Raw genomic sequence first — 27,749 nt, forward strand, 5'->3', positions numbered from 1 at the left:
CACCAGGGGCTTGTCTGTGTATCTATAAGTGGCCACATCAACAGCAGGGGCTTGTCTGTGTATCTATAAGTGGCCACATCAACACCAGGGGCTTGTCTGTGTATCACTAAGTGACCACATCAACACCAGGGGCTTGTCTGTGTATCTATAAGTGGCCACATCTACACCAGGGGCTTGTCTGTGTATTTATAAGTGGCCACATCAACACCAGGGGCTTGTCTGTGTATCACTAAGTGGCCACATCTACACCAGGGGCTTGTCTGTGTATCTATAAGTGGCCACATCAACACCAGGGGCTTGTCTGTGTATCTATAAGTGACCACATCTACACCAGGGGCTTGTCTGTGTATCTATAAGTGGCCACATCAACACCAGGGGCTTGTCTGTGTATCTATAAGTGACAACATCTACACCAGGGGCTTGTCTGTGTATCTATAAGTGGCCACATCTACACCAGGGGCTTGTCTGTGTATCTATAAGTGGCCACATCTACACCAGAGGCTTGTGTGTGTATCACTACGTGACCAAATCTACACCAGAGGCTTGTCTGTGTATCACTAAGTGACCACATCAACACCAGGGGCTTGTCAGTGTATCTATAAGTGGCCACATCTACACCAGGGGCTTTTCTGTGTTTCTATAAGTGGCCACATCTACACCAGGGACTTGTCTGTGTATCTATAAGTGGCCATATCAACACCAGGGGCTTGTCTGTGTATCTTTAAGTGGCCACATCTATACCAGGGGCTTGTCTATGTATCTATAAGTGGCCACATCTACACCATGGGCTTGTCTGTGTATCTATAAGTGGCCACATCTACACCAGGGACTTGTCTGTGTATCTATAAGTGGCCACATCTACACCAGAGGCTTGTCTGTGTATCTATAAGTGACCACATCTGCACCAGGGGCTTGTCTGTGTATCTATAAGTGACCACATCTACACCAGGGGCTTGTCTGTGTATCTATAAGTGGCCACATCAACACCAGGGGCTTGTCTGTGTATCTATAAGTGACCACATCTACACCAGGGGCTTGTCTGTGTATCTATAAGTGGCCACATCTACACCAGGGGCTTGTCTGTGTATCTATAAGTGGCCACATCTACACCAGGGACTTGTCTGTGTAACTATAAGTGGCCACATCAACACCATGGGCTTGTCTGTGTATCTATAAGTGACCACATCTACACCAGGGGCTTGTGTGTATCTATTCGTGGCCTGCGTTACACCAGGGGCTTGTCTGTGTATCTATATACTCCTTATAACGCTCTGGAAGCTACTTGGTTATGTCGTGAAAGATCGTGTTGTGACGTGGCCGTTGGAATTTGGCCAAGTTGGAAAGACTTCACTTGACGCACAATATATAATTACGTTTGGCAATACTTCGACATAATCCAATCGAAACACGGTTTTTACTAACTGGTCAGAAATTCATGTTCATATTATTGCATCTGCACGAACAACTAACACTTGATATTGTTGGTGTTATTGTTTCTTAGTTTGAAAACTATTGTTTAATGTCACTGTCAACATCTGGTGTATTTCACTCAGTCGTTCTGTACATACTTGATCGTATGATATTCCCCGCAGGCAATCACGTCAACTTTATCTCAGATAAATCGTATCCTGGTATAGGGTGGAGGTTGTTTTGACTAACTTTGATTCGGACAAACATTATTATTCACTGCTTTTGAGTTCAACTTGTTCTGACCCGAAGGGTCTGTTTTTCATTAACACTGTATCATGGTAGTGATCGTATCAGTTGGCTGTATTTATGAAAGACAAAAAACAAAGGTGGACGATATCAGTAGCGGAGATGTTTTACTGCTCATTGTCGGAAGAAATGTGCTGTAGCCGTCACACGGTGTCCTTGGCCTTTAGCTTCAACAAGCTCGTTGGTTAGAATCGACCGGAAGTAATGGTGGAGTTTTCTACCTTGTCAACGAATGTGTGAAGTTTTCTTTATATCTGTGTTCTATCATTACCCCAAGTGAAATCCAACAGTGATATCACTTGTTTCTGTTGACTGGCATGATATTGAGCTGAGCGGTATCCATCGCCGATGAGTTGGTTTGAGTTTTGTAGTCTTTTGTCGACTTGTGGTACGAAGTCAGGTCAGAAGTTAGATAACAACAAACAAGAGTATGTGCTGACAATGGCTTTTTTACAAAATAAATTTTAGAACAATTAGACAAACAAACACAGATTACAAGCGTTTATCACGGACCTTTACAGAACATAGAAATTATCATCCACGATGAATATAAATAGTGTCACATGGTGAATTTGAAAGATGAAATATTAGATTCAGGTAGTTTTCCATTTGGGTGGATGTTACCAGGGAAGGGGGCACAGAATATTCGGGATACTGAAATATGCAAATAGACAAGTGTAACCTCAAGTTAAACTAATTATATTAAGGTCAAATATATACATAAGTGTTATTGCTTTCCTATATTTAACTCATAAAGATCACGACAGAGAGAGGTATGTACATACATGTGCACACTATGACATATGTTGTAATATTACTCAACATATGATAGGGATATGTCATCCTGACTTCACACCAGAGGAACATGATATATGCATATAGCATGGGAATAAAAAGTTGATTTCAAGTTCATAAAGCATGTTGTAGATATGATAGGATATGCCCAGCCGCGATCGCCTGACGTCACCATTGTCTTTTTACAATGATTCAACAGTGGCCATAAACATATGGCCTTTATATTCATGTTCCATTAGTAAGTCTGTCATGTTCCATCTTGCTCAACAAAGTCAAGGACAGTGATTTACCAAAATGTAATAGATATAAGTGTATCCCTATCATATGTTTAGAAAGTTTATATATTGAAATATGAACCAACATGAAACACGAAGCATCTGTTAAAAAAATATGTTTCTAACAACCAAAACCAAACAGTCAATGAAATCCATTTCCATATTTACTCTTGTGACTATTTTGCCGTCATCGAAATCAGTTCAAGTGACAGTTTACCTGTATATGTTTATTGAGAGACAATTGAGTATTTCAAAGTAAAATAAGCAAAATAGAAAATGAGCGAAAACTGAGTACATTGTAGAGAACAAGATTTTCTCAGCCCCAGTTGGTAACGTTTCCATAAATCCTCTGGTTTGGATGTTGAGTATTTCAGGGTCCAGTATAGTCGTTTCCTACTGGTCGTCCACTGGAAGTCTTACATTACAACTTTTCGCTGTAGAAGACTGGATTTTCCGTGCCTTCATTTGTGTAAGGCAATGGTGGCTTTTCGACAATGACGTCGTCGAAGGTTGAGGTGGTGGCGTATCTGCCGGTCCTGTCCTCAGGATTAGCGGGTCCCCAACTTGGTGTCGCTCGGAAAGCCTTTGCCTAGATAGGGACACGGAATTGTTTCATTATACATCAAGTGAGATGAAAGACACATTGGAGAGAGCGGGTACCGTTTTATGGTATTCACTGCTTCCATGCCTGTCTTTGCATGTTGACGGGTACCGGCGATAGGGTAGGCTCACCTTTTCGCATACACCTAGTAATCTCTGTTTGATTGTGATTCATAAACACAAGCTCATAATACAGTCGGAATCGTACAATCGATTTCGTATCATTATAGAAAGGGTTTTGTCGCTTTGATTAACACTCAACACGCAGCTGGAATTCGGTACAAGTATGGTGTGACGGTTAAGGCTAAAACTGCCCTTTATCAATGAATAGATGCCTTCATTAAATTGTTCTCTAAAACAAGACATCTTTTAAATACTTGGGAGAATATTTCTTATTTTACCATTTATATAATAATAAATAGAGTCATTTCTACAATGTCATTTTTATCAACTTATCCGAAGTTAAAAGATATCAAATAATATCTATATCTGCTGTAGAAATGGACAATTTCTGAAAATTCAGACATATTGAAGGCCATTTTGGATTGTTGTCACTACCAGGGGGCGCTGCATATCAGATTTGAATTATATATGGATATATGGATACCTTGACAAGATAGTTAATCAATGATATATTGAGTATAAATTGGCATCATAAGAAATTTAAACCATGTTGGTCGCCATCTTGAATTTTCTATCACCAAGGACCGCTGCAAATTATACTTGAATTATAAACAGCATTGTTGCAATTAATTCATATAACTATGGATATAAGTGTACCTTGACGAGATAATTATGATATATTGAGCATAGATTGGCATCATTTTGGCGGCCATCTTGGATTTTCTACCACCAGGAGGTGCTGCTGAGGTGGATCCATATCCAGAAGTGTTCCGAATGGTTCAATTTATAAGTGTGCAAGGCCTGGTGCTTTTAACCCAATGTGCACAATTTTCTCCTTAACCGCCCCACTGTAATGTACTATGTATATCTTCCTAGAACTCCCTCGTCTGTACTCACCGGTCCGTAGCGGATGACCTGAATGATCATGATGATGATGATCCAGAGGATTGGAGACACGACCATGCACCATCCTAGGCCCTGAGCCCAGTCAGGGAACACGTAGTCGCCGTAGTAGGCAGGCGTGTATTGGGTGGCCGACATCACCACGATGAACTAAAACAGATAAGGAACGCTTAACATCGGATACCAAACGAGATGAAGCAGGGAAACGAGAAGGGAAATTTAACATGAGATGCTAACAGAGCAGGAGAACTAGAACAGTGGGGACAGTTTAGCATAGGATACCAGAGGAGGAGAACTAGAGCCGTGATGACAGTTTAGCATAGGATACCAGAGGGGGGAAACTAGAGTAGTGATGGCAGTTTTACAGAGGATACCAGAGGTAAAGAACTAGAGCCGTGATGACAATTTAACAGAGGATACCAGAGGGGGGAAAACTAGAGCCGTGACGACAGTTTAGCATAGGATACCAGAGGAAAAGAGCTAGAGCAGGTGGGACAGTTTAGCATAGGATACCAGAGGGGGGAAACTAGAGTAGTGATGACAATTTAACATAGGATACCAGAGGGGGGAAACTAGAGCCGTGATGACAGTTTAACAGAGGATACCAGAGGGGGAAAACTAGAGCCGTGATGACAATTTAACAGAGGATACCAGAGGGAGGAAACTAGAGCCGTGATGACAGTTTAGCACAGGATACCAGAGGGGGGAAACTAGAGCCGTGATGACACTTTAGCACAGGATACCAGAGGAAAAGAACTCGAGCAATGATGGCAGTTTAACAGAGGATACCAGAGGAAGAGAACTAGAGCCATGGGACAGTTTAGCAGAGGATACCGGAGGAAGAGAACTGGAGCTGTGGGGATAGTTTAACATTGGATACCAGAAGAGACCATCCAGAGCAGTGAGGACAGTTTAACATAGGAAAGCAGAAGAGAGGATTAAGAACAGGCTTCTAATATTATGACACGAGTAAATCGACAAAATGCCATGAAAATTCAAAAGTAAGTGTTGAGACATCGGGTGATGTGCGTCAGCTGGCATTATAAACCGAGTTAGGTTTCAGTGTTTATACTGCAATGTGTTTTGATTACTTACAATAATAACAACGGGCGTGAGGAAGAGCCAGTTGGCGAGCCAGTAGACATTGGGCTTACTGCCGACCATCATCTCGATGTCACACATGAAGTTCCTGAAGCCTGGGAAAAGTGAACTTTGGGATTAAAATGACAAATAACATCAACTGTCAATCAATCTCTATTCATGGTACTGATGAGGCTAAAGGCCAACAGTACATTGTCTGGGGCGTGTTACACATTCGTACATTTTATTAGTTTCATTGCATGATAAATGAACACTGATAACTTTCTCATATATTCTGTACAATCACATGTCATTAATTTACGAAATGTGTTACCGTTTGGGTTGTGGTAGAAACAGTTATTTAGATATTTTGCTCTTAAATCATTATACGCCGGACATACACATACAAAGTGATACTCATCTCCAATATAATCAGTTTAACAAATCCTACAAAGTCTATGTTCTCTTGTAATATCTTCATATCTGCCTGTTCTACTACATTGATTATGTGAGACACAACGAAATCAAGAAAGAGCGGTTCTATACTTATGTAAATTGGCACCTAATAGATAAGGTTCTATTATAATAGTAGTCTTAAAAGTAGTGTATTAATTTGCTTTTCTAGAACTGGACAAGGAACAATGCCATTTATGGATGTACATATCTTTTGAGGTATGTGTCAAACGGTGAAGAAATGCTGTGGCATGCATATCTACATGTTGCTGTAACCCAATATAACAACATTCGTAGAACATGTTTTATACTTTTGATTTCCAATACTTTGTCAACTGTCAATATTGGAGGATCACGTTCTGTTCAATGTCTCTTTGAACAGTATGTCATTGTAATGTGGGAGTGCAAAGCAACACTGTTAGCATTCACATGGACAGACAACTCAAACAGATCCTGACATCCACACACACATCCGTCACATCTGTGCCACTTTTTTTCTCAACGGAGCTGTATATTCAAAGCAACAAAACTCCTAAATTCTGAAACTCACCGACGTCATACATGAGTTACATTTGCCTGATAATGTACAGTTGCCCTCAAAATGTCGGGAGTGTCATGTCTTATGCATTGAACTACAGACGCATTCAGTGGAACAGTCTAGTTATTAAACAGGTATTTCCCAGGGTGAAACTGAGTACTGAGTCCGATGCCTAACAATTTTCATACGATTACTTGTCGTCACTCACCATAGACGTACATGATGCATATAATCTCGGCCAGAGCCACCAGCATCAGGTTGTAGCTGCCAGAGTACCAGTCCATCAGTTGTAGCATGTAAATACCACCCTACAGGAAAAGAGAATATATATAGTCAAGTCAAGTCAAAGACGTTTATTGTATCAAAGGCCATCGGCCCATATACAAGTTCAGATAAATACAGTTGGTGAGAATTTACAGATTGTGAGATACAACAAAAATTATAAAAGTATAACATTCATTTAACAACCGGTCATAATCATGAGGACTTTCTAGGGTAAGGTAATTAAAATTCTGAATTTCCACTCAACATGTTATTTCGTAGTTCCAGCCCATGTTTTACAATATATTGCATGAAATGGACTTGTCCGACATTGCCAGGGTCGGATTCTCACTATTATTAATATTAAAATAAGAGTAAATATTTTTAAGCTTGTACATTTTATCATTATCCTTTAAGAAACCGTGCAAAATGATATCTCATGTAAGAAATAACACACTTGTGGCCGTCCTTTATCGTACAATAAAACACTGCAGGGAGAATAAAACACTCGGGGCCTCCCATTCGTCGTTTGTTTCAAAAATATATACATAGAATCAGTGAGTTTGGCCGTACCTTTGTGACTTGAGGCAGCCCCAGGAGGAAGCCGATGAGGCAGCAGAAGAGGGTGAAGAGTGCCTTGTGTTTCCGGAGGTATTTCGGGAAGACGTCGGAGATACCACTGATGACAGTCTCCATCATGACGAACTGTGTATAAAGAGGGTTGGTGAGCAATATTCCTGCTGTACCATGACAGAGAATACAAGGAAAAGGTTTCACACAGTGTACTAATGTTAGGAATGGAAGCTGGGAGTTTTGTGTGTCGAGCGACCACTTTATGTACTTGGCTACCCTACTGCACAATTGTATCTGAGGTGCAAGTAATGTTGCACTCTCAGCACCTACAAGACATGTACTTTTCAACATAGAAAGGGCAGTTGTAAATAGTATGAAATATATCAATATGCCAAGAAGAAAAGGTTGAACAATATTATCATGACTTTGGAAAGCATTTGGTGCAGATGTAGCGGTCATAAAATTTCCGAGTCCCGTGATGGGATTCGAACCACAGACCTTCTGACCGAGGTCGGACGCCTTTTCCATATGACCAAAGAGGTTAACCCCGCCAGCAAGCTGACAAGGTAAGGATGTCATCTGTGAGACGACTCCACTCCCTGCTACACAGACATTGTCCCAAGTCCGAAGGTATTAAGCTCGGAGTAAGGATTCTGTAGTAGAGAACAGCTACTTGATGAAGATATATATCCTATCTTGGGTTGATGGGAGGATTTAGATGTTGTACATGCATTCATCGGGACGTCAATATTTCAGCATGACCTTCAGAACTCGCTTATTTCAGCACTGAGGACTGTTCAAATTAGCTATTAATGGTGAACCCGTTTAACCGGACAAAACCGTTCCCAGTAAAATATTTCGAATTAAGCGATACTGGGTCTAAAGTGGTTATGTTTCCTTTTCCAGTATATGGAGATTCAAAACAGTAACAGTGAGGTGAACAGGTTTCACTGTACATATATCGGAGTAAATTTTAAGCAAGTGATGGCGACGTGTCCTACCTGGCTGTCAAGGCCCAGCGTCAGCAACATGAAGAAGAACATGAAGGCCCAAATAGAAGACACCGGAAGTTGTGCAATGCCTTCTGGGTAGGCAATAAACGCTAAGCCGGGACCTATTTGAAAGGAAATAACAGTTTCAATATAAACATTCCACAGTGAATAGAAAACTAGGACCTTTCGTTGAGTGAGTGTGTTAGACAATGCAGCTTTAAATAGTGTTTCCGTAATGATAGGTATGTTTAAGGGAACCCACGATCAGAGGATCCTGGTACACAATAGGGACGCAACTCTGCACATCAAATTTCGGTGCCTAAGACGGCTGGGCCATCATCCATCTGTCCCCCCTTCACGTGAAGCCGCGATATAACTGGAATACTGTTAAACTCAGCTCACTCGCTCACTCTTCACGTGTAAGGAGAGGATGAGCGTGTGTTTGTTAACTGCTGTGTTGTGTGTTGACTTTTGTGTTGTGTGTTGACTTGAATAGTATGTGTTCATTGATGTGGTGAAATATATATGTCGCCCTTGCGTATTTAGAATTACATTAAGCATTTTCTGCAATGTGTCATGTATATTGTTATCCTCTAAATTCGGGCGGGGTCATATCTATTCAAATCGTCCGGATAAATCGATTCCCATAAAAGTAGAAATCTCCCAGTACTTTTACATTGTCCAGCAGGACAGTGTTCGTCCGGCATAGCAGCGTTCCTGACTAACGGGGCACGGAATAACGAGGTTCCAATGTAGAAGTACGGGTGAGATGAATTTTTTAGGTCTGTGGCATAATAGACCTCTCCTGTACATGTTGGTGAGGTGAGGTGAAATTGGGTTTAACGTTGCGTCCAAGACTATTGCACTTATATAGCGACGTGCATGCACGCGTGTATGGCTGCTTGTACTGGTCCGAACTGATGCCTCAGTTCAACATGAATACCCCACTCAGACACAGTATACTGACTCCGAGCCGACCAGTCCTTGTTTTTGCCCCTTAATGCCGAGCGTCAGACAGGGTAACAACAAGTACCATCTTTTAACGTCTTTTGGTATGACGCGGCAGGGGATCGAACCCCGGACCTTCCGTTCTCCGGACGGACGATATACCACTAGACCACGGAGGCGGCCTCAACCACTGTGATGAAGACTGCCCCACCGTGTGGCGGTGTTCAGATGACGTACATGTTGGACACGAACACAAAGTGAATACTTCTATGGCAAAGGTGTACACATTACCTGAGTCAACAACACTCTCCACTGGTCTGTTAGTGATGTGGGCCATGAACCCAAGCAGGGAGAAGATGGCAAACCCGGCAAAGATGCTTGTTCCACAGTTGATCAGCGCTACGATAACAGCGTCCCTGCAAAGACATCCCGGGTTCATGTCAATACTAAACATTACCATGGGTAAAAGTTCATGTCAATACTAAACATTACCATGGGTAGAAGGGTCAGTGTGGGAGGGACTCGAACCAGAACTCACCGTTGACAATTGTTCTTGAACTTGTTGTAGCTGGACATGGTGAGCAGACCGCCCCATGCTGGCCCAAGAGAGTAGAAGATCTGGCTGGCAGCGTCTCCCCATACCTACACGAAAAGACAATGAAAACACATAACATTAAACTATCCATTGCTTGTGATTGCTTGTGATTGCTTGTGTGTGTGTGTGCGTGCGTGCGTGCGTGCGTGCGTGCGTGCGTGCGTGCGTGCGTGTGTGTGTGTGCGTGCGTGGGTGTCGAGTTCAGACAATCCAGTGATTGATATTGTGAACAACGATCGTCAGTGTTCGATGACACGCGCCCAGCAAAGTAACAGGGCCTGGCTACCCGATCCACTAAGTCGTCTCTTGCAACCAGCATGGTTGACCAATTCTTACCCCGAGTCCCCAAACCATAGGTATTATTGTACAACCCATTCTCCCAACTCATTCAGTCATGTCAATTATTGATTGCGGTGGAATGCTTAAACTGCTCATGGAAGACATACGACTCGTAGGGGAAGAAATCCGTGCCAATTATCATACAAGTTTCAGTCCTGTATTATGTAAGACAAGTTTAAACAGTAACTATGAACTGGTGATTGCTCCATATACGATCTATACGTAATAATGCAGCAAAAGTATGCTGACGTGAAGAATCAACCGTGGTGTCAGATGTTTACCTTCAGAATTACTATGGAATTACATATAGAATATGGATTACGACGTGGAGTGACATACAGACTACGGATTACGACGTGGAGTGACATACAGACTACGGATTAAGAGGTGGAGTGACATATAGACGACAGATAGAGACGGGGCGAACCTACAGGGTACTGATCAATACGTAGGCACATCACGCAGAGTTGTACACAATCCTGCATGGACGAAATACTCACCTTAGCGTTCTTCAGCTTCTCTGGGACAGGGATCATGTAGAACGCGATTCCCTTTTCATAGCCAGGCAGGGTGAGACCTCGGATCAGAAGGACGATGAGGATGACGTAGGGGAAGGTGGCGGTGAAGTACACGACCTGGAACACATGCATGGGTGGGTGAATGATGTTTTACGCCGCACTTAGCAGCATTCCGGCGAATGCTTTGATTGGCATTTAGAGGTTTGTTGAATTTGAAACACGAAGGTTGTTTTGGGCTAGCAACTTCTATTTTGTCACGATCTATTTTTGCTACTTCTTGTCCCTTCATCGATTGGACCTGTCGTCAAAGGCGCCGCAATACTCTGTGCAGAGTTGCGTCCCTTGGGCACGCCAGAAACCTATGATCGTGGGTACTAATCCCGGTTCGCCGCGATCACGTTTGTAGGTATGTCTGCACCACACCCAAGCTCGTGGGTTTCAGCAAAGTAACACACATCCTGCATCACTTCGGGCTTTCCTCCCACATTAAGCTGACACTGGAATGCTGTTAGAAGCGGCGTTAAACTCAACTCACTCACTCACCCTTTTCCTTCATGAGTATAAAGAGGTCAGTGAATGAGCTCGGGGATAATGAAAGAGAACCTGTGAAAATAAGATGAATGTGAGTAAGTGAGCGTTACTCTTTGAACTGTTATTGGTGTATCACGGCGGGTCTGCTTAATTTGGGAGGAAATCCCATAGTGACGAAGATCGCGATCGATGTGTATAGCAAAAAACCCCGAGCACAGATGTTGTGCTAACAAACCAAGGATCATAATCAAGGTGAATTTGGGATTCGAACAAAAGATCTGGATTTTAACGCTGCTGAACTCTGCACAACGACTTGCTGTGGGGGCAGTGATGGAAAGGGAAAATGAGAGAAAGTGTGACGGTTAGCGGACATGTAGTGACGTCACAACAGTCAGTAGCAACACTTTACCTTGCCCGATGACTTGACTCCCTTCATCAGACAGAAGAAGATGAGGATCCAGGCGAAGAACAGCGTAACGGCGTTCTTCAAACTGAAGCCACCCATATCTTCAAAGCCATCAGCTTCGTGGACACGGAGAACATAGCGCCTGCAAGGGGAATGTAAAGTATGACCCACTGTATTATAACAGGCCGTTTCTAACGTGCATATTTCCACCACAAAGGGGCATACTCAAACTCTATTATTACCCCGGTCACTGGATCAGTTTGCACTCAACATTCATTCTCAGCTCAATGGGGACCATACAACCCAAGCTGTCTGTTTGACGCTAGAAGTTTAACAACCTCATCCTACCGGGTACCCATTCTATGCTGAGTGAACAGAGGCACTTTTAGAAAAATATCACTTGCCCAAGGATACACATGGGTTACATGTGCTTCAGTGTGGGGCAGGACCGAAGCCCAAGACACACACAAGAGCCAGGCTGCCGAAACTCGGTCACCCATCCAAGGACTCATCGCGACCGACGTTGTGTAACTTCACCTGATTTGTCACCTGTGCGCTACGCACAGAACCACGTGCCCCCGCTACGCTTATAAGAACATCAGGTCAGTTTGGATAAATTGTCACTACAGACAACAAAAAACTGCAAATCCGGACAAACTAGTTCTGAAGAGTTATCCCCCTTTAGCTACTGAAATGCGATATATAAACTGAGACAAAAAATGTTTGCCTTGTTGAAAATTCATCATTTTTCCATGATTCATCTACGAATAAGTCATTAATGAAACCTGCGCCTGATGTTGCAACTCGTGTCTATCTCCTACAACCCCTTTACAACCTGGGGACTGGGACTGTAGGCACCCTGGTTGTTGCAGCGTTCGTCACATCGAAGGCCCGGGTTCGATTCCCCACATGGGTATAATTTCTGGTGTCCCCCACCGTAACATAGCTGGATTGTTGCTAAAAGCGGCGTAAAACCATCCGCACTCATTCACTCACTCACTCGACAGATGATTTTCCGGGGTTACCACCCGTCAATAATTACTTTCTACAATCTGTGTTCGTGTTACTAATATGACTCACTGCGCAAGGAAAGAAGTATCGATTCTCTAAATTAAATAGAGTCAAATGTACATAACTCGGATTCCATCAACCCTCTTCATCGTCCCAAAAGAATCCTTCGCGGGTTCGTTAATTTTCGTCCGCTCGACTATTAACTTCGCGTATCACGTCATTGACACGATAACATCCGGTGAGTTCGAACGTCATAAGCTACCTCCCGTATCTAAACATCTGCTTCCCGTCAGGAAGGTATTAGTGATACATGATTTCGTTCACATTCTTTACTCAAATGTAGCAGTTACAGAAACACCTAGCACAAGGGTAGGAAATTTGAAGCGCGCGTAAAATCCCTACCATGACCACGAATGACGGTTATTTAAGTCGCATCAGCTGAGATCACCTGCAATTTGAGGTGGTGGTGGAATGGGGTTTAACGTCGCGTCCAAGATTATGGCACTTATATAGCGACGTGCTAGGACTGGTGCCGATTTATAGTGCTAGCACACTGAGATACCATGCCGCAGTTTAACATGAATACCCCACTCAGACACAGTATACTGACTCCGAGCCGACCAGTCCTTGTTTTTGCCCCTTAATGCCGAGCGCCAGACAGGGTAACAACAAGTACCATCTTTTAACGTCTTTTGGTATGACGCGGCTTGGGATCGAACCCCGAACATTCCGTTCTCCGGGCGGACGCTCTACCATTAGACCACAGAGGCGGTCACCTGCAATTTGAAGATTTGAAGGACGCCACTGTTCGAAAACAGCTGGGAAGGAGGTCGTGTTCCTGTGTCATATATGTGCCAGTACACAGATAATATATTACCATGCCTGAATACATGAGTCTAGATATTTTAGATTCACAAGAATCCGTATCCACAACACAGGAATAACACTAACATTACCAACAAAATGGAGACTTTCCAGTCACTAAAAGTACATAATACATTCTTATTCCAGCACGTATTGATGTTAATTCAGACAGTCATCACACTAAGAACAAAGTCATAATTAGATATTTCCAAAAGATACATACACTTCGAGATGAAAATAAAGAAAAGGTATGCTTAACGTTTTTTAGGTGTGTGTATCATATGAAATCTTTGTGTGGCAAGCATATGTAAACATATTAGCCTGGCGAAAAGACCCATTTCTTCACATTTTCCGAGTATACGTTATGTACAATGTGGTCACGTTGAGAGAAATAACCTGACTACGAACAAGAGACCCGTGAAGATCCGGGGTGGAATATCTCTTCAGCAACCCATGCTTGCCGTAAAAGGCGACCGTGCTTGTCGTAAAAGGCGACTAACAGGATCGGGTGGTCAGGCTCGCTGACTTGGTTGATGCATGTCATCGATCCCAACTGCGTGGATCGATGCTCGTGATGTCAATCACTGGATTGTCAGGTCCAGACTTGATTATTTACAGACCGCCGACATACAGCTGGAATATTGCTGAGTGCGGTGATAAACACCAAACCAACCGGCGAACCAACGAACAAAAATTAAACATCACAGATGCTTTCCTTGTTATCGATGTTGTGCCCCGTGAGGCGATGCCACAGAAAGAAAGCCTCATATTTTGTGCTACTGATCCGGAAACTCACAAAATCTTTGTCAGAAACAAGTTTTGACCATTTTGGATCGCGAAAGACCTCACATTTATATCAGATGTTTCTGTCAAACCACAGCAGTTATGAGATAATGAAATTGTCTGTAGTCAGATTATAAAAGGGACATAAAGTTTAGTTGATGGAGGTTTCCATGTCTGTCCAGTATTACACAGTTGCAGAATCTTATACCCAGCGAATCAACGCATTGCGTTTTGTATATCTGTATCAGAGGTAAAGTGTATGTAGAATTCGGATGGACATATAGGCATGAACTTATAACACAAGAACACAAGTAATTCTTACTCCCAGTATTCTGCACTAGCCGTGGTGTACTTGATCATGCAGCTCTTGGTGACGTCGTTCTGGATCATGGTGGAGTTAAGCTGAGTAATGTTGGTTAAGCTGGTGTTGTAGACGGCAGAGATGTTTTGGAGGAGGTTTTCTACACATGGCTTCTTGTAGATCTCATCTGTAGTAAGAAAACATCTAAGCAATGTGTTCATTGGAACCTATGCTTTAGCTTCCGTAAACTGGCAAGGGGAAGAATTCCGGTTTCAACACACACCGCCATCATTATTCAATATTCGTGAGTGAAGGTTGATACCACGTTTAAGTTTAGCTTGCCTCCATTTCCTTCACGTGACTGAGATAAGAAAACGAACACTCTTAAGGCATATGTATTTAAAGCTGATTGATATATTGACTTTAAACGTTTGGAAACCATTTAAGTATAGAAGAGCATTCTGGATACTTGGAGTGAGTGAGTGAGTGAGTGAGTATGGTTTTACGCCGCTTTTAGCAATATTCCAGCAATATCACGGCGGGGGACACCAGAAATGGGCTCACACATTGTACCCATGTCGGGAATCGAACCCGGGTCTTCGGCGTGTCGAGCGAGCACTTTAACCACTAGGCTACCCGATCGCCCCCCCCCCCCCCCCCGATACTTGGACCACATCATGATTTCTAAGTACTTCATTAAATATGCTTTGTTGGCTTTATCATATTTCAAACTGCATTACCTGAATTACTGTATCGAATCATTTCAGAGATATATAGAAACAAATGTTTGCCTTGTTGAAAACTCATCATTTACCCATGATTCATCTTCGAATAAGTCATTAATGTAACCTGCGCCTGATGTTGCAACTGTGTCTATCTCTGTTCCTACAACCCCTATTTAACCTGTTTGGGGACTTGGACTGTAGGCACCCCAGTGGTTACATCGTTCGTCACATCGAAGGCCCGGGTTCGATTCCCCAGAATATCATTTAGTCCTTTACCAAACAACGTCATGGTCTTGTTGCCCTCGTCCATGGTGTCCAGGGCAGGGTAGGGCTCCTTCCTGCACGCCATGGTGTTCCACGTGTTGTTACACGTCTCCCAGGGAACAGTGTCGTCGAGGTTGACGAAGCTGACAAACATGTAGTAGATGGAGTACATGATGATGACGTTGTAGTAGATGCATACCATGCCGCTGATGGTCAGCATGCCGAACCCAATACCTGTGAGGGAAATCAGTGGTCAGGTAAGTAAAGAGACTGGGCAACATGTTAAAACTGTATTGATTGGATGATGATTTCCAAATTGAAGCGCAAAAGTTAACCTACAAAGCCCTTAATGATAAAAATTCTGGAGTAAGTAACTTACCATGCAGGATCCATGAACAATCAATAAATATTTGAACGCATAGTTTTAAGCACACACTCGAGACGGGTAATACAATGGGTCAGATAGGTAACTGCAGCAATAGGTCACAACCCCGATAATAGGTCAGTGCACTGAAGAATGTCCAGAATGTAATCACTGTCGAATGTCTTGTAAGTGGCCTGTCTCCTTGGCCTGTTAAATAGTGTTGGAAGCTGGCAGAAATTCGGTGTTTTCAGATCGGTATCCAGTCCGCACTTGGCAAGTAGAGGAGACACAAGTCAGGTGGTAAATGTGCTCAGTTCGCCTGTGTCGCACTCATATAGGTACATCCAGCTTCCTTGAAACTTTCACATTCCGAAACTCCTCATCCGATCAAGCTTGGCACGTTTCCCTGATCACAATTCCTGGTCACTGTTCAAATCAGCACTCAACATTTCACTAGCGCTTCAATTATTTGTTGCCCCCTGACACTCTTGACAAAACAATAATCTCGTCTGCCATATAACAACGGCAACATGTATATGCAAAAGTTATAACTCCAAAAAAGAAAAAAAGACTGTTCCGAGTCTACCAATACAACAAAGCGGCACAGTTGTACAGAACATAAAAAACAAGCATTTAAAAATATGTAGTGACAGTATTAGTATTAGTATTAATAGTAGTGGTGGTAGTAGTAGTAGTAGCAGTAGTAGTAGTAGTAGTAGCAGTAGTAGTAGTAGTAGTAGCAGTAGCAGTAGCAGTAGCAGTAGCAGCAGCAGTAGTAGTAGTAGTAGTAGCAGCAGCAGCAGGAGTAGTAGTAGTAGTAGTAGCAGCAGCAGCAGGAGTAGTAGTAGCAGCAGCAGCAGTAGTAGTAGTAGCAGCAGCAGCAGGAGTAGTAGTAGTAGTAGTAGTAGCAGCAGCAGCAGCAGTAGTAGTAGTAGTAGTAGCAGCAGCTGTAGTAGTAGTAGTAGTAGTAGTAGCAGCAGCAGCAGCAGCAGCAGCAGCAGTAGTAGTAGTAGTAGTAGTAGTAGTAGTACATGTAACTCACCTGTAAAGGCAGGGCTGATCTTCCATACCGTGATGGGGCCTTCAGAGGCGAACTGCCCCAGGGCGAGCTCCAGGTAGAACAGTGGGAGTCCAGCCAGGACCAACATGATGAGGTAGGGGATGAGGAAGGTGGCTGGAACAGATGACTACAGTCACACCGGGTACACTTGACTACACCCGACTACAGGTGACTACACCCGACTACACCCGACTCAACCAGCTACACCCGACTACATCTTGCTACACCAGACAACACCAAACTACAACCGACTACACCCGACTACATCTGACTACACCTGATTATACCTTACGGTGCCCGACTGTACCCAAGCACACCCGACTACAACCGACTACACCTGACTTCACCCGACTACACCCAACCACACCCGACTACACCCAACCACACCCGACTACACCTGACTAAACCCGACTAGACCTGACACACCTGGCTACATCCAACCAAACCCGGCTACACCCGACTAAACCCGACTACACCCAACTAGGCCCGACAACACCAAGCTACACCCAGCTACACCCAGCTACACCCGACATACATGGCTACACCCAACAACACCCAGCTACACCCGACATACATGGCTACACCCATCAACATCCAGCTACACCCGACATACATGGCTACACCCATCAACATCCAGCTACACCCGACATACGTGGCTACACCCATCAACATCCAGCTACACCCGACATACATGGCTACACCCATCAACATCCAGCTACACCCGACATACATGGCTACACCCATCAACATCCAGCTACACCCGACATACATGGCTACACCCATCAACATCCAGCTACACCCGACATACATGGCTACACCCAACTACACCCAGCTAAACCCGACATACATGGCTACACCCAACTACACCCAGCTAAACCCGAATGGCTACACCCAACAACACCCAGCTACACCCGACATACATGGCTACACACAACAACATCCAGCTACACCCGACATACATGGCTACACCCAACAACATCCAGCTACACCCAATATACATGGCTACACCCAACAACACTCAGCTACACCCGACATACATGGCTACACCCAACAACACTCAGCTACACCCGACATACATGGCTACACCCAACAACATCCAGCTACACCCGACAGACATGGCTACACCCAACAACACCCAGCTACACCCGACATACATGGCTACACCCAACAACATCCAGCTACACCCGACAGACATGGCTACACCCAACTACACCCAGCTAAACCCCACTCGGATATCTCCAAGTGCTGTTTATGGTGACATTAATTGTTGGTTTCAATTTCAAGTGTCAAGTGTCAAGTGTCCTGCGAACTCACTTGACTCCTAAAAGTCCTTTGAGTGGGACAAAATACCCCCACAATAATCTCGGTGGCATATAAACGTCAGGGTTAGTGGAAATGATAAAGACTGGACGTAGTCTCAATCTCAGTGAGTATTTCCTACCTGGGGATGCCATCTCAGTGTATATAACCAACATTGCGGATACCATCTCAGTGTATATATCCTACATTGGATGTCATATCATTGTATATATCCTTCATTGGATGCCATCTCAGTGTATATATCCTACATTGGATGTCATCTCAGTGTATATATCCTACATTGGATGCCATCTCAGTGTATATATCCTACATTGGATGCCATCTCAGTGTATATATCCTACATTGGATACCATCTCAGTGTATATATCCTACACTGGATGCCATCTCAGTGTATATATCCTACATTGGATGCCACCTCAGTGTATACATCCTACATTGGATACCATCTCAGTGTATATATCCTACATTGGATACCACCTCAGTGTATATACCCTACATTGGATGTCATCTCAGTGTATATATCCTACATTGGATACCACCTCAGTGTATATATCCTACATTGGATGCCATCTCAGTGTATATATCCTACATTGGATACCATCTCAGTGTATATATCCTACATTGGATACCACCTCAGTGTATATATCCTACATTGGATGCCATCTCAGTGTATATATCCTACATTGGATACCACCTCAGTGTATATATCCTACATTGGATGCCATCTCAGTGTATATATCCTACATTGGATACCACCTCAGTGTATATATCCTACATATGCCATCTCAGTGTATATATCCTACATTGGATACCACCTCAGTGTAATGTTATCTCAGTGTATGTATCTTACATGGGGATGATATCTCAGTCTATATATCCTATATTGGGGATGTCATATCAGTGTATATATGCTACATATGGGGATGTCATATCAGTGTATATATCCAACATGGGAATGCCATCTCAGTGTATGTATCCTACCTGGAGATGCCATCTCAGTGTATATATCCTTCATGGGAATGCCATCTCAGTGTATGTATCATACCTGGAGATGCCATATAAGGAGTGTTCGTCCTTAGACGTGGTGATTTAAGATAATTGGACTTGTTTTATACCGCTAGTTTCCCTTCATCGCTGGATTGATCTGGACTGGAGTTTTATATTTTTATTTTTATTTCAACCTCAAATGAATTCACAGGTGACACACATGGCGACACACATTTAGATCTTTCGAGGGGACAGATTTACAGATAATGGACCCATTTGCCAAGTGCAAATGTCCATAAACATCTGACGTTTTGTACCTCGGCACGACGTACCCGTCACGCAACACCCACTGCAACACCATCACGAAGTACTCGAGGAGATGTTGATGAGAATCTCGTTCGTGTTTGACCCAACTCTCTAGTAGGTGTCCGTCACTATACTTGAGTGTATCCATGTTTTGTCCCAACACTATCAGGTATCCGTCACTATACTCGAGTGTATCCATGTTTTGTCCCAACACTATCAGGTGTCCGTCACTATACTCGAGTGTATTCATGTTTTGTCCCAACTCTGTCAGGTGTCCGTCACTATACTCGAGTGTTTCCATGTTTGACCCAACTCTCTATCAGGTGTCCGTCACTATACTCGGGTGTATCCATGTTTTGTCCAAACTCTATCAGGTGTCCGTCACTATACTTGAGTGTATCCATGTTTGACCCAACTCTATCAGGTGTCCGTCACTATACTCGAGTGTATCCATGTTTGACCCAACTCTCTGTCAGGTGTCCGTCACTATACTCGAGTGTATCCATGTTTGACCCAACTCTCTATCAGGTGTCCGTCACTATACTCGAGTGTATCCATGTTTGACCCAACTCTCTGTCAGGTGTCCGTCACTATACTCGAGTGTATCCATGTTTGACCCAACTCTGTCAGGTGTCCGTCACTATACTCGGGTGTATCCATGTTTTGTTCCAACTCTATCATGTCTATCAGGTGTCCGTCACTATACTCGAGTGTATCCATGTTTGACACAATTCTATCAGGTGTCTGTCACTATACTTGAGTGTATCCATGTCTGACCCAACTCTCTATCAGGAGTCTATCACTATACTCGAGTGTATCCATGTTTGACCCAAATCTCTATCAGGTGTCCGTCACTATATTCGAGTTTATCCATGTTTGATCCAACTCTCTATCAGGTGTCCGTCACTATACTCGAGTATATCCATGTTTGACCTAATTCTCTATCAGGCGTCCGTCACTATACTCGAGTGTATCCATGTTTGACCCAACTCTGTCAGGTGTCCGTCACTATACTCGGGTGTATCCATGTTTGACCTAATTCTCTATCAGGCGTCCGTCACTATACTCCGTGTATCCGTGTGTTTGACAAAAGGTCGAGTAGCAAGCAGAATATTTGATATCCACAATGAATATGTTAGCTTTCATCATCTTTCAAATATGTCGGAATGTAGGTTTGGTGATGGGACTGTGGGGATACTACGAATCTGTACTTTTAAGAACCAAATGTAGTATTTTGTAAGCAGTAAAACTGACTGAGAGAGAATTTTGATGTTTTAAACCCCTCCCTTTTAAAAATGTCAGATCCGTCCTTGCCAGCCATCACGAGACAAAACCCTCGTTACATAGAACTTGTTAGTTTTCAGGGTGGAACCTACAAGTGTAGCAGAAAAGCAGCTGCTTACACTGAAAGCACATTTTTACACCTAAAAAATAAGTAGACCTGAATTTACCATCTATGCAGTAAATTATGAATGCAATCTCTACACGGTCGAACATGATATTTATTATCTAACTTGAAAATCGAAATCTTTGCTAATTTTAGGATTTTAGTGGTAGATGGTTTATCAAAGGTGTGAGTGTGATGCCTCTTTGTTGACACGATACACGCTGTTTATTGAGACCGTGAACGAAGATTGAAAGGCTATGTTAGATCGTCAGGACATCCCAATGCGGATTTGTGACAAAATAATAGCCTATCAGAAGTCTTCAAGTGACATTTGTCTGTTTCAGATTTGGACAGCCATTGGGTACAACTAGCGGGTTCCACACCTACCTCCTCCATTCCTGTAGCACAGATAAGGGAACCTCCACACATTGCCGAGACCGACAGCGAACCCTATACAGGACAGCATGAAGTCCATCTTCCGGCTCCAGTTGCCGCGCTCTTCCGTCTCCTGGCAACAACAGAGAATGAGTGAAAGAGTGGGGAAATAGGAACTGTATCAGTGAGTGAATGAGAGAGTAAATGAGTATGTGATGATGTGTTTGGGGGGTGGGGTGGGGGAGGGGGTGTAATTACGACGTGGTATCCTGGTAACACTGGTGATGAAGTGATGAAGACATGATTTGCATGGACTTCAAGATCTTTATTCTTTCAATAGAATCAAAGTATACAAATACGAATAAAGGACTTTAAATATAAAGCAACCCTTCCTTCATACAACTTGCTACTACAACCTCTAAAATGTCACCTAAAGATACTGTAAGTGAATGTATTGACCAGGCATATATAATCCACATAATTAATAATAAACATGTCATTCCAAAATGAGTGAGTGGGTCGTGTTTAACGCTGCCTATAACATTATTCCATTTATATCACGGCGTGTCAGCTTAATGTGAGAGGAAAGCCCGAAGTGATGCAGGTCTCAGACGCTAACCACTTCGGTGAAACCCACGAGCACGGGTATGGTCCTGACAAAGCTCACAATAATAGGTTTCTGGCGTGCCCAAGGGACGCAACTATGCACAGTGAATCGCGGCGACTTAGATGACTGGGCCACCCGTGCCCCCACATGTCCTGGACTACAGACTGATACGTGTACTGTAAATATGTGTTTTCCTCCTCGCCAACCTCTTCCTCTTTCCTCGAGTCCAGTATTTTATTTCGAATATTTATATATTTTTGTGTGTGAAGCCCCTTCTTGTCAAAGAGTCATTGGGACCATCGACCTAGCATTGGGACCAAGCAATGGGCACTGATCATCGGCTCTTCGCGTGAATCTAGTTTAGACCAATTGTCGTATGGCCAAAGTAACTGGGCCAGACGAATTAAAAAGCTACAACTATTTGTAGTAATTAGCGAGTGTTGTTTGATCGTGAATGATGTTAATTACTGAATGTTATCAGTCAGTGAATGTAAAACAGAAACTCATATTTTAGTAATTTCATGAACGACTCAGATGGTAAGTCACTTCACGAACTGACTAGCCGTATTGGTAACTTCACGAACTGACCAGTCGTATTGGTAACTTCACGAACTGACGAGCCGTATTAGTAACTTCACGAACTGACCAGCCGTATTGGTAACTTCACGAACTGACGAGCCGTATTGGTAACTTCACGAACTGACTAGCCGTATTGGTAACTTCACGAACTGACTAGCCGTATTGGTAACTTCACGAACTGACCAGCCGTATTGGTAAATTCACGAACTGACCAGCCGTATTAGTAACTTCACGAACTGACCAGCCGTATTGGTAAATTCACGAACTGACTAGCCGTATTGGTAACTTCACGAACTGACCAGCCGTATTGGTAACTTCACGAACTGACTAGCCGTATTGGTAACTTCACGAACTGACGAGCCGTACTGGTAAATTCACGAACTGACTAGCCGTATTAGTAACTTCACGAACTGACTTGTCGTATAAGTAACTTCACGAACTGACTAGCCGTATTAGTAACTTCACGAATTGACTACCGTATTGGTAACTTCACGAACTGACTAGCCGTATTAGTAACTTCACGAACTGACTAGCCGTATTAGTAACTTCACGAACTGACTAGCCGTATTAGTAACTTCACGAACTGACTAGCCGTATTAGTTTCTTCACGAACTGACTTGCCGTATTAGTAACTTCACGAATTGACTAGCCGTATTAGTAACTTCACGAACTGACTAGCCGTATTAGTAACTTCACGAACTGACTAGCCGTATTGGTAACTTCACGAACTGACTAGCCGTATTGGTAACTTCACGAACTGACTAGCCGTATTGGTAACTTCACGAACTGACTAGCCGTATTGGTAACTTCACGAACTGACCAGCCGTATTGGTAACTTCACGAACTGACTAGCCGTATTGGTAACTTCACGAACTGACCAGCCGTATTGGTAAATTCACGAACTGACCAGCCGTATTGGTAACTTCACGAACTGACCAGCCGTATTGGTAAATTCACGAACTGACTAGCCGTATTGGTAACTTCACGAACTGACCAGCCGTATTGGTAACTTCACGAACTGACTAGCCGTATTGGTAACTTCACGAACTGACCAGCCGTATTGGTAAATTCACGAACTGACTAGCCGTATTAGTAACTTCACGAACTGACTTGTCGTATAAGTAACTTCACGAACTGACTAGCCGTATTAGTAACTTCACGAATTGACTACCGTATTGGTAAATTCACGAACTGACTAGCCGTATTAGTAACTTCACGAACTGACTAGCCGTATTAGTAACTTCACGAACTGACTAGCCGTATTAGTAACTTCACGAACTGACTAGCCGTATTAGTTTCTTCACGAACTGACTTGCCGTATTAGTAACTTCACGAACTGACTAGCCGTATTAGTAACTTCACGAACTGACTAGCCGTATTAGTAACTTCACGAGCTGACTAGCCGTATTAGTAACTTCACGAACTGACTAGCCGTATTAGTAACTTCACGAACTGACTAGCCGTATTAGTAACTTCACGAACTGACTAGCCGTATTAGTAACTTCAAGAACTGACTAGCCGTATTAGTATTTCACGAAATGACTGACAGGTTTTGTAATTTCATGAAATGAATTATTTCAGTCTGGCTTAGACCACCTTATGATGCGCCGTATTATAGCGCAACGGAAACTGTTTACCTGTAGATGTAAGGGTTAACAGCATTTTTATATTTTTGGGTATGTCTAACTTTCGAAAAAAAAGTCATATTAATAAGCTCGGCACATTTGAGAACGGCAGAGTTGCTATTGTGATGTAGAATTATAGAGTGTTGTCAGCTGTGACAGCAAACCGAGGTTTAGAAATTGTTGATAATGGTACTACGTGGATTATGTAAGCAAGTTGTTAAACGAGTTGTCGTGACGAGATCGCTTACAAACGCAACATTATTCCTAATGCCACTAGGAATTAATAGAAGGTTTGTTTTGGTGGGTCGTACAATAATACATTTACTCTGATGAAGGGGGTTTCCTGGAGGTATTCTCATACTGGTATCATGATCGGAAAATCATGCGAGAATATTTGAACTTGAGACAGTTGCTCTCTACATGAAAAACACTATTTATTATGACAACGCTTATTTGATTGTGAGCAAACCTGCTTCAGTATGCGGAGCATTGAATGTATCACGTGTGGGATTCAATGGGAAGGCCGTAAACCACAACAAAGTCAATTGAAAAGGCAAAGGCCATTCCACAGTGACTAATTTGGCGTGAGACCAGATCGTGTGTTTCGCCTGCGAGTAAAAGAACTGACAGAATTGTACCCATGTTATTGCCTGGATGATTGTTATACGTAGATTGATTTACATTTTAACGCTGAGCGCATTGTGGCTATGCATGGCTTTTCAAGGTGGGTCATAAGATGGGTAAACAACTTTCCAAATCCTCAAAGGTAGCCATCGAGCGGACTTTTCAAGTGCTGCTTATCTCACACCGAGGCTTATATGATTGTGCTATTTTAGCGTCACGAGAATTTGTTGGTAAGGCCTAACTGGTAAATTTAACACTTAGTTTTCTGCACGTAAGGTCTTAGAGGTAATTTCGTGTAGAAAGAGAATTCTGAGATGTTTATAGATCACGTGTTACTTCAGATCTTCACGTCACTGGTTATAGTTCGATGGATTTCTTTATCCTTTAAGTGCGCATCTGATCAGGCTGTTCTGGACACAAGGCGGTTATTAATGTACGAGAAGTTTGCATGGTCAAACATATAACGTTGTATATTTGCATGGAGTCAAATCACGCTGCATGTGTCTTGTCCATTTCCTGTGTTAATTGCACAAGTAAAAAGCTATCACTAATTAACGTTGTCATTGTCATTTCAAAGTGAATGTAGGTTTTCACCAGATCAACTCGCCCGCTTCCCGCTATGCATGGTACAAGTGGACACCCATAGCAATCAGCCATAATATATATGTATTGAACTGGGAAGCTGTAGAGAGGCAAACTCCGGTACTTTGAGGTGTTTTTTTACACCAGGGTTTAAAAGAGAAATGGACTGGTGACTTGGTTGAGTGTGGTCAGTGGCCCGAATGATATAATCGCAGACACCACAACTCGCTCCTGTCTGTGACCCGTCACTTAAGTAACAGAAGAGCAACCCCAACCCCACACCACCCACCCCACACCCCAACCACACCTCACATAGTCTTCCTGATCTTATTAGCAGTAATCAAATTGCATCCGTTTATTTGTTTGTTTGGGTTTTTTGGAGGTTTTTGTTTTGTTTTTTTGTTTTTTAGGGGGGTTGCTTGTGTCAAACAATGAACGAACGCCCATTTAATGTTTTCTGGCTCATTGTAGTAAAACAAATAATCAGCGCATACACTAACAGGTATTTTCCTAAAATGCATCTGCAAATATTGCATACAGCTAAGGTATTGTCGCGTCACTGTATACTGAGTCCGTCGGCATGATGGTAAATACCTTATGACCTTGCTGTTTCTCCACATCTGGAGAAAGTTTATTTGTGTCACGCGTCACATAAGCTGTGTATATATACAATAAATGGATATATAAATTAAATGTAACGCCCAGCCATAAGGCTAATGAGACACAATACAATAATAGATACATAAGAAGCCTGTTGCCAGGACTCTGTACAGAACAGTCTTATACATGGTATTATACATAACATTCTTATACATGGTATTATACATAACATTCTTATACATGGTATTATACATAACATAAGTGTCACCATGTCTCTTACTCTAAATTTAATCTGTTACGGCGACAGTCAAGGATGACTGTCTCTCGCGTTCACATTTCGACACCGTATGGTTGCAACCCTTTTTAAATCGGTTTGTCTACAAACTCATTATAATCAGGTCTCCGTGCTCGCTACCGTTGCATAATGCAAAGTTCTGCGGATATCCCCGTACATGCCAGAACGATTTTTCATCGACAATCAGAGTGTCAGTGCGACATCGCGAAAGTGAAAGTCCGAGTGTGTTTTCTAATCATGCAAGCTCGGAAAGGTCATGATCGGACCATGGGTCACTCCGAACGACAACGCGGACTGTATATGTATCTCTCGGTTTCTATGAGACACACATTTGAAACTGAAGACTTCCATAGCCCGTGAGAAATACTGCCATACAGTCCTGGCCATCTATCAGACATTCCACAATTTTCTTTTGTTCAGCTTTTAAATTTTGAATCGATAACTTTGTCAAAATAGTTTCAAAAGCGTAGTCTGGAAAATGAAATCGCCATTTGAAACTAGAGTCGTAAATCTCGATAAAGCTGCTCCCCGATTGGCTAATGTCGACATAATGTCAGTGATTTCATTGGTCGGCCAAAGTTGAAGAATGATCACTCTGACGTGACACGAAATGGAATGTCCTGAGATTTATGGTGTAGCCTAGCGAGATCTAAGATCTGATTTGAATTGAGATTGGGTGTGTCTATCAACAGGTTTACTGTTCTCTGTCATCGTGTCGTGAGAAGGAAAGCGGCTTGTATGTATATATATACAAGTTCTTCTTCCATCTTCCATGTTATGATATTTTATCAGAATAAATCCATTATGACCATAAGATGATCGCAGTAACTATATTCTCCCCAAACCCACATCGCCCTGCTGGTGTTGTGTTTTGTCTAGATTGATGAGTTAATTTTTTGGGAAATTGATAGATTATATATTATGATTATTACTTGAATTTATCTCTCAGATAGTTTTTATTTTAACAAAATCTTTATTCTGTCAAAGCGAGATTTCGGATTTGGATCAAAAAGGCAGCTTTTAATTGTACTGAAACTTACTGTACTGTACATATAAACAAAAAGAAAACATTGATTATCTATACAACTTTTTCGTTCTTTTAGTGTCATTATTTCTTGTAAAACAGAACATGATCAATCTCATGTAACACCAAATGAATAAAAAAATCATTGTATTTTCCAAATATATGTTGGGGTATTTCATCAAATATGTATTACTAAATGATATTGATAGACCTACCTGCCCAGCCATGGTGAGATTCGGTAACAATCCTCTGTTCGCTGTGATGTCCGTCCTGCCCCCTCCGCTACGGGATCCAGTGTGATGAGAGAGTTCCGCCGATGTAAGCGTGTTTACACTCCAATGCACACACCTCGCCTGGGTCCCGGGTCGTGGAACTGAGACCGGGTTGGCGATCACTCAGAAACGTGCATATTCATTATTG

At 42.7% G+C, this 27,749-nt stretch overlaps 1 protein-coding gene across 1 annotated transcript; it reads right to left on the reverse strand.

The window, feature by feature from the left end:
* Window positions 1-2,147: 2,147 nt before the first annotated feature.
* Window positions 2,148-27,749, reverse strand: LOC139449332 (sodium- and chloride-dependent glycine transporter 2-like). The gene is made up of 15 exons (XM_071230644.1): window positions 27,545-27,749; window positions 21,406-21,526; window positions 17,001-17,132; window positions 15,607-15,828; window positions 14,627-14,792; window positions 11,650-11,788; window positions 10,692-10,826; window positions 9,796-9,899; window positions 9,549-9,673; window positions 8,319-8,431; window positions 7,318-7,449; window positions 6,692-6,791; window positions 5,508-5,608; window positions 4,407-4,562; window positions 2,148-3,375 (listed from the first exon to the last, which is right to left on the reverse strand). The coding sequence occupies exons 1-15, from the start codon at window positions 27,554-27,556 to the stop codon at window positions 3,208-3,210; spliced, it is 1,926 nt and encodes a 641-aa protein (XP_071086745.1). The 5' UTR covers window positions 27,557-27,749; the 3' UTR covers window positions 2,148-3,207.

The sequence above is a fragment of the Haliotis cracherodii genome, unplaced genomic scaffold (genome assembly GCF_022045235.1).
Source record: "Haliotis cracherodii isolate W230 unplaced genomic scaffold, xgHalCrac1.p SCAF_8, whole genome shotgun sequence".
Lineage (NCBI taxonomy): Eukaryota > Metazoa > Mollusca > Gastropoda > Lepetellida > Haliotidae > Haliotis > Haliotis cracherodii.

Coding starts and splice junctions, on each gene's coding strand:
- LOC139449332 (XM_071230644.1), bottom strand. Junction 11,789..14,626: donor GCTAGTGCAGAATACTGGGA/GTAAGAATTACT, acceptor TTCCCCTTGCAG/GCGCTATGTTCTCCGTGTCC. Junction 6,792..7,317: donor GGCTGCCTCAAGTCACAAAG/GTACGGCCAAAC, acceptor CTTTTCCTGTAG/GGTGGTATTTACATGCTACA.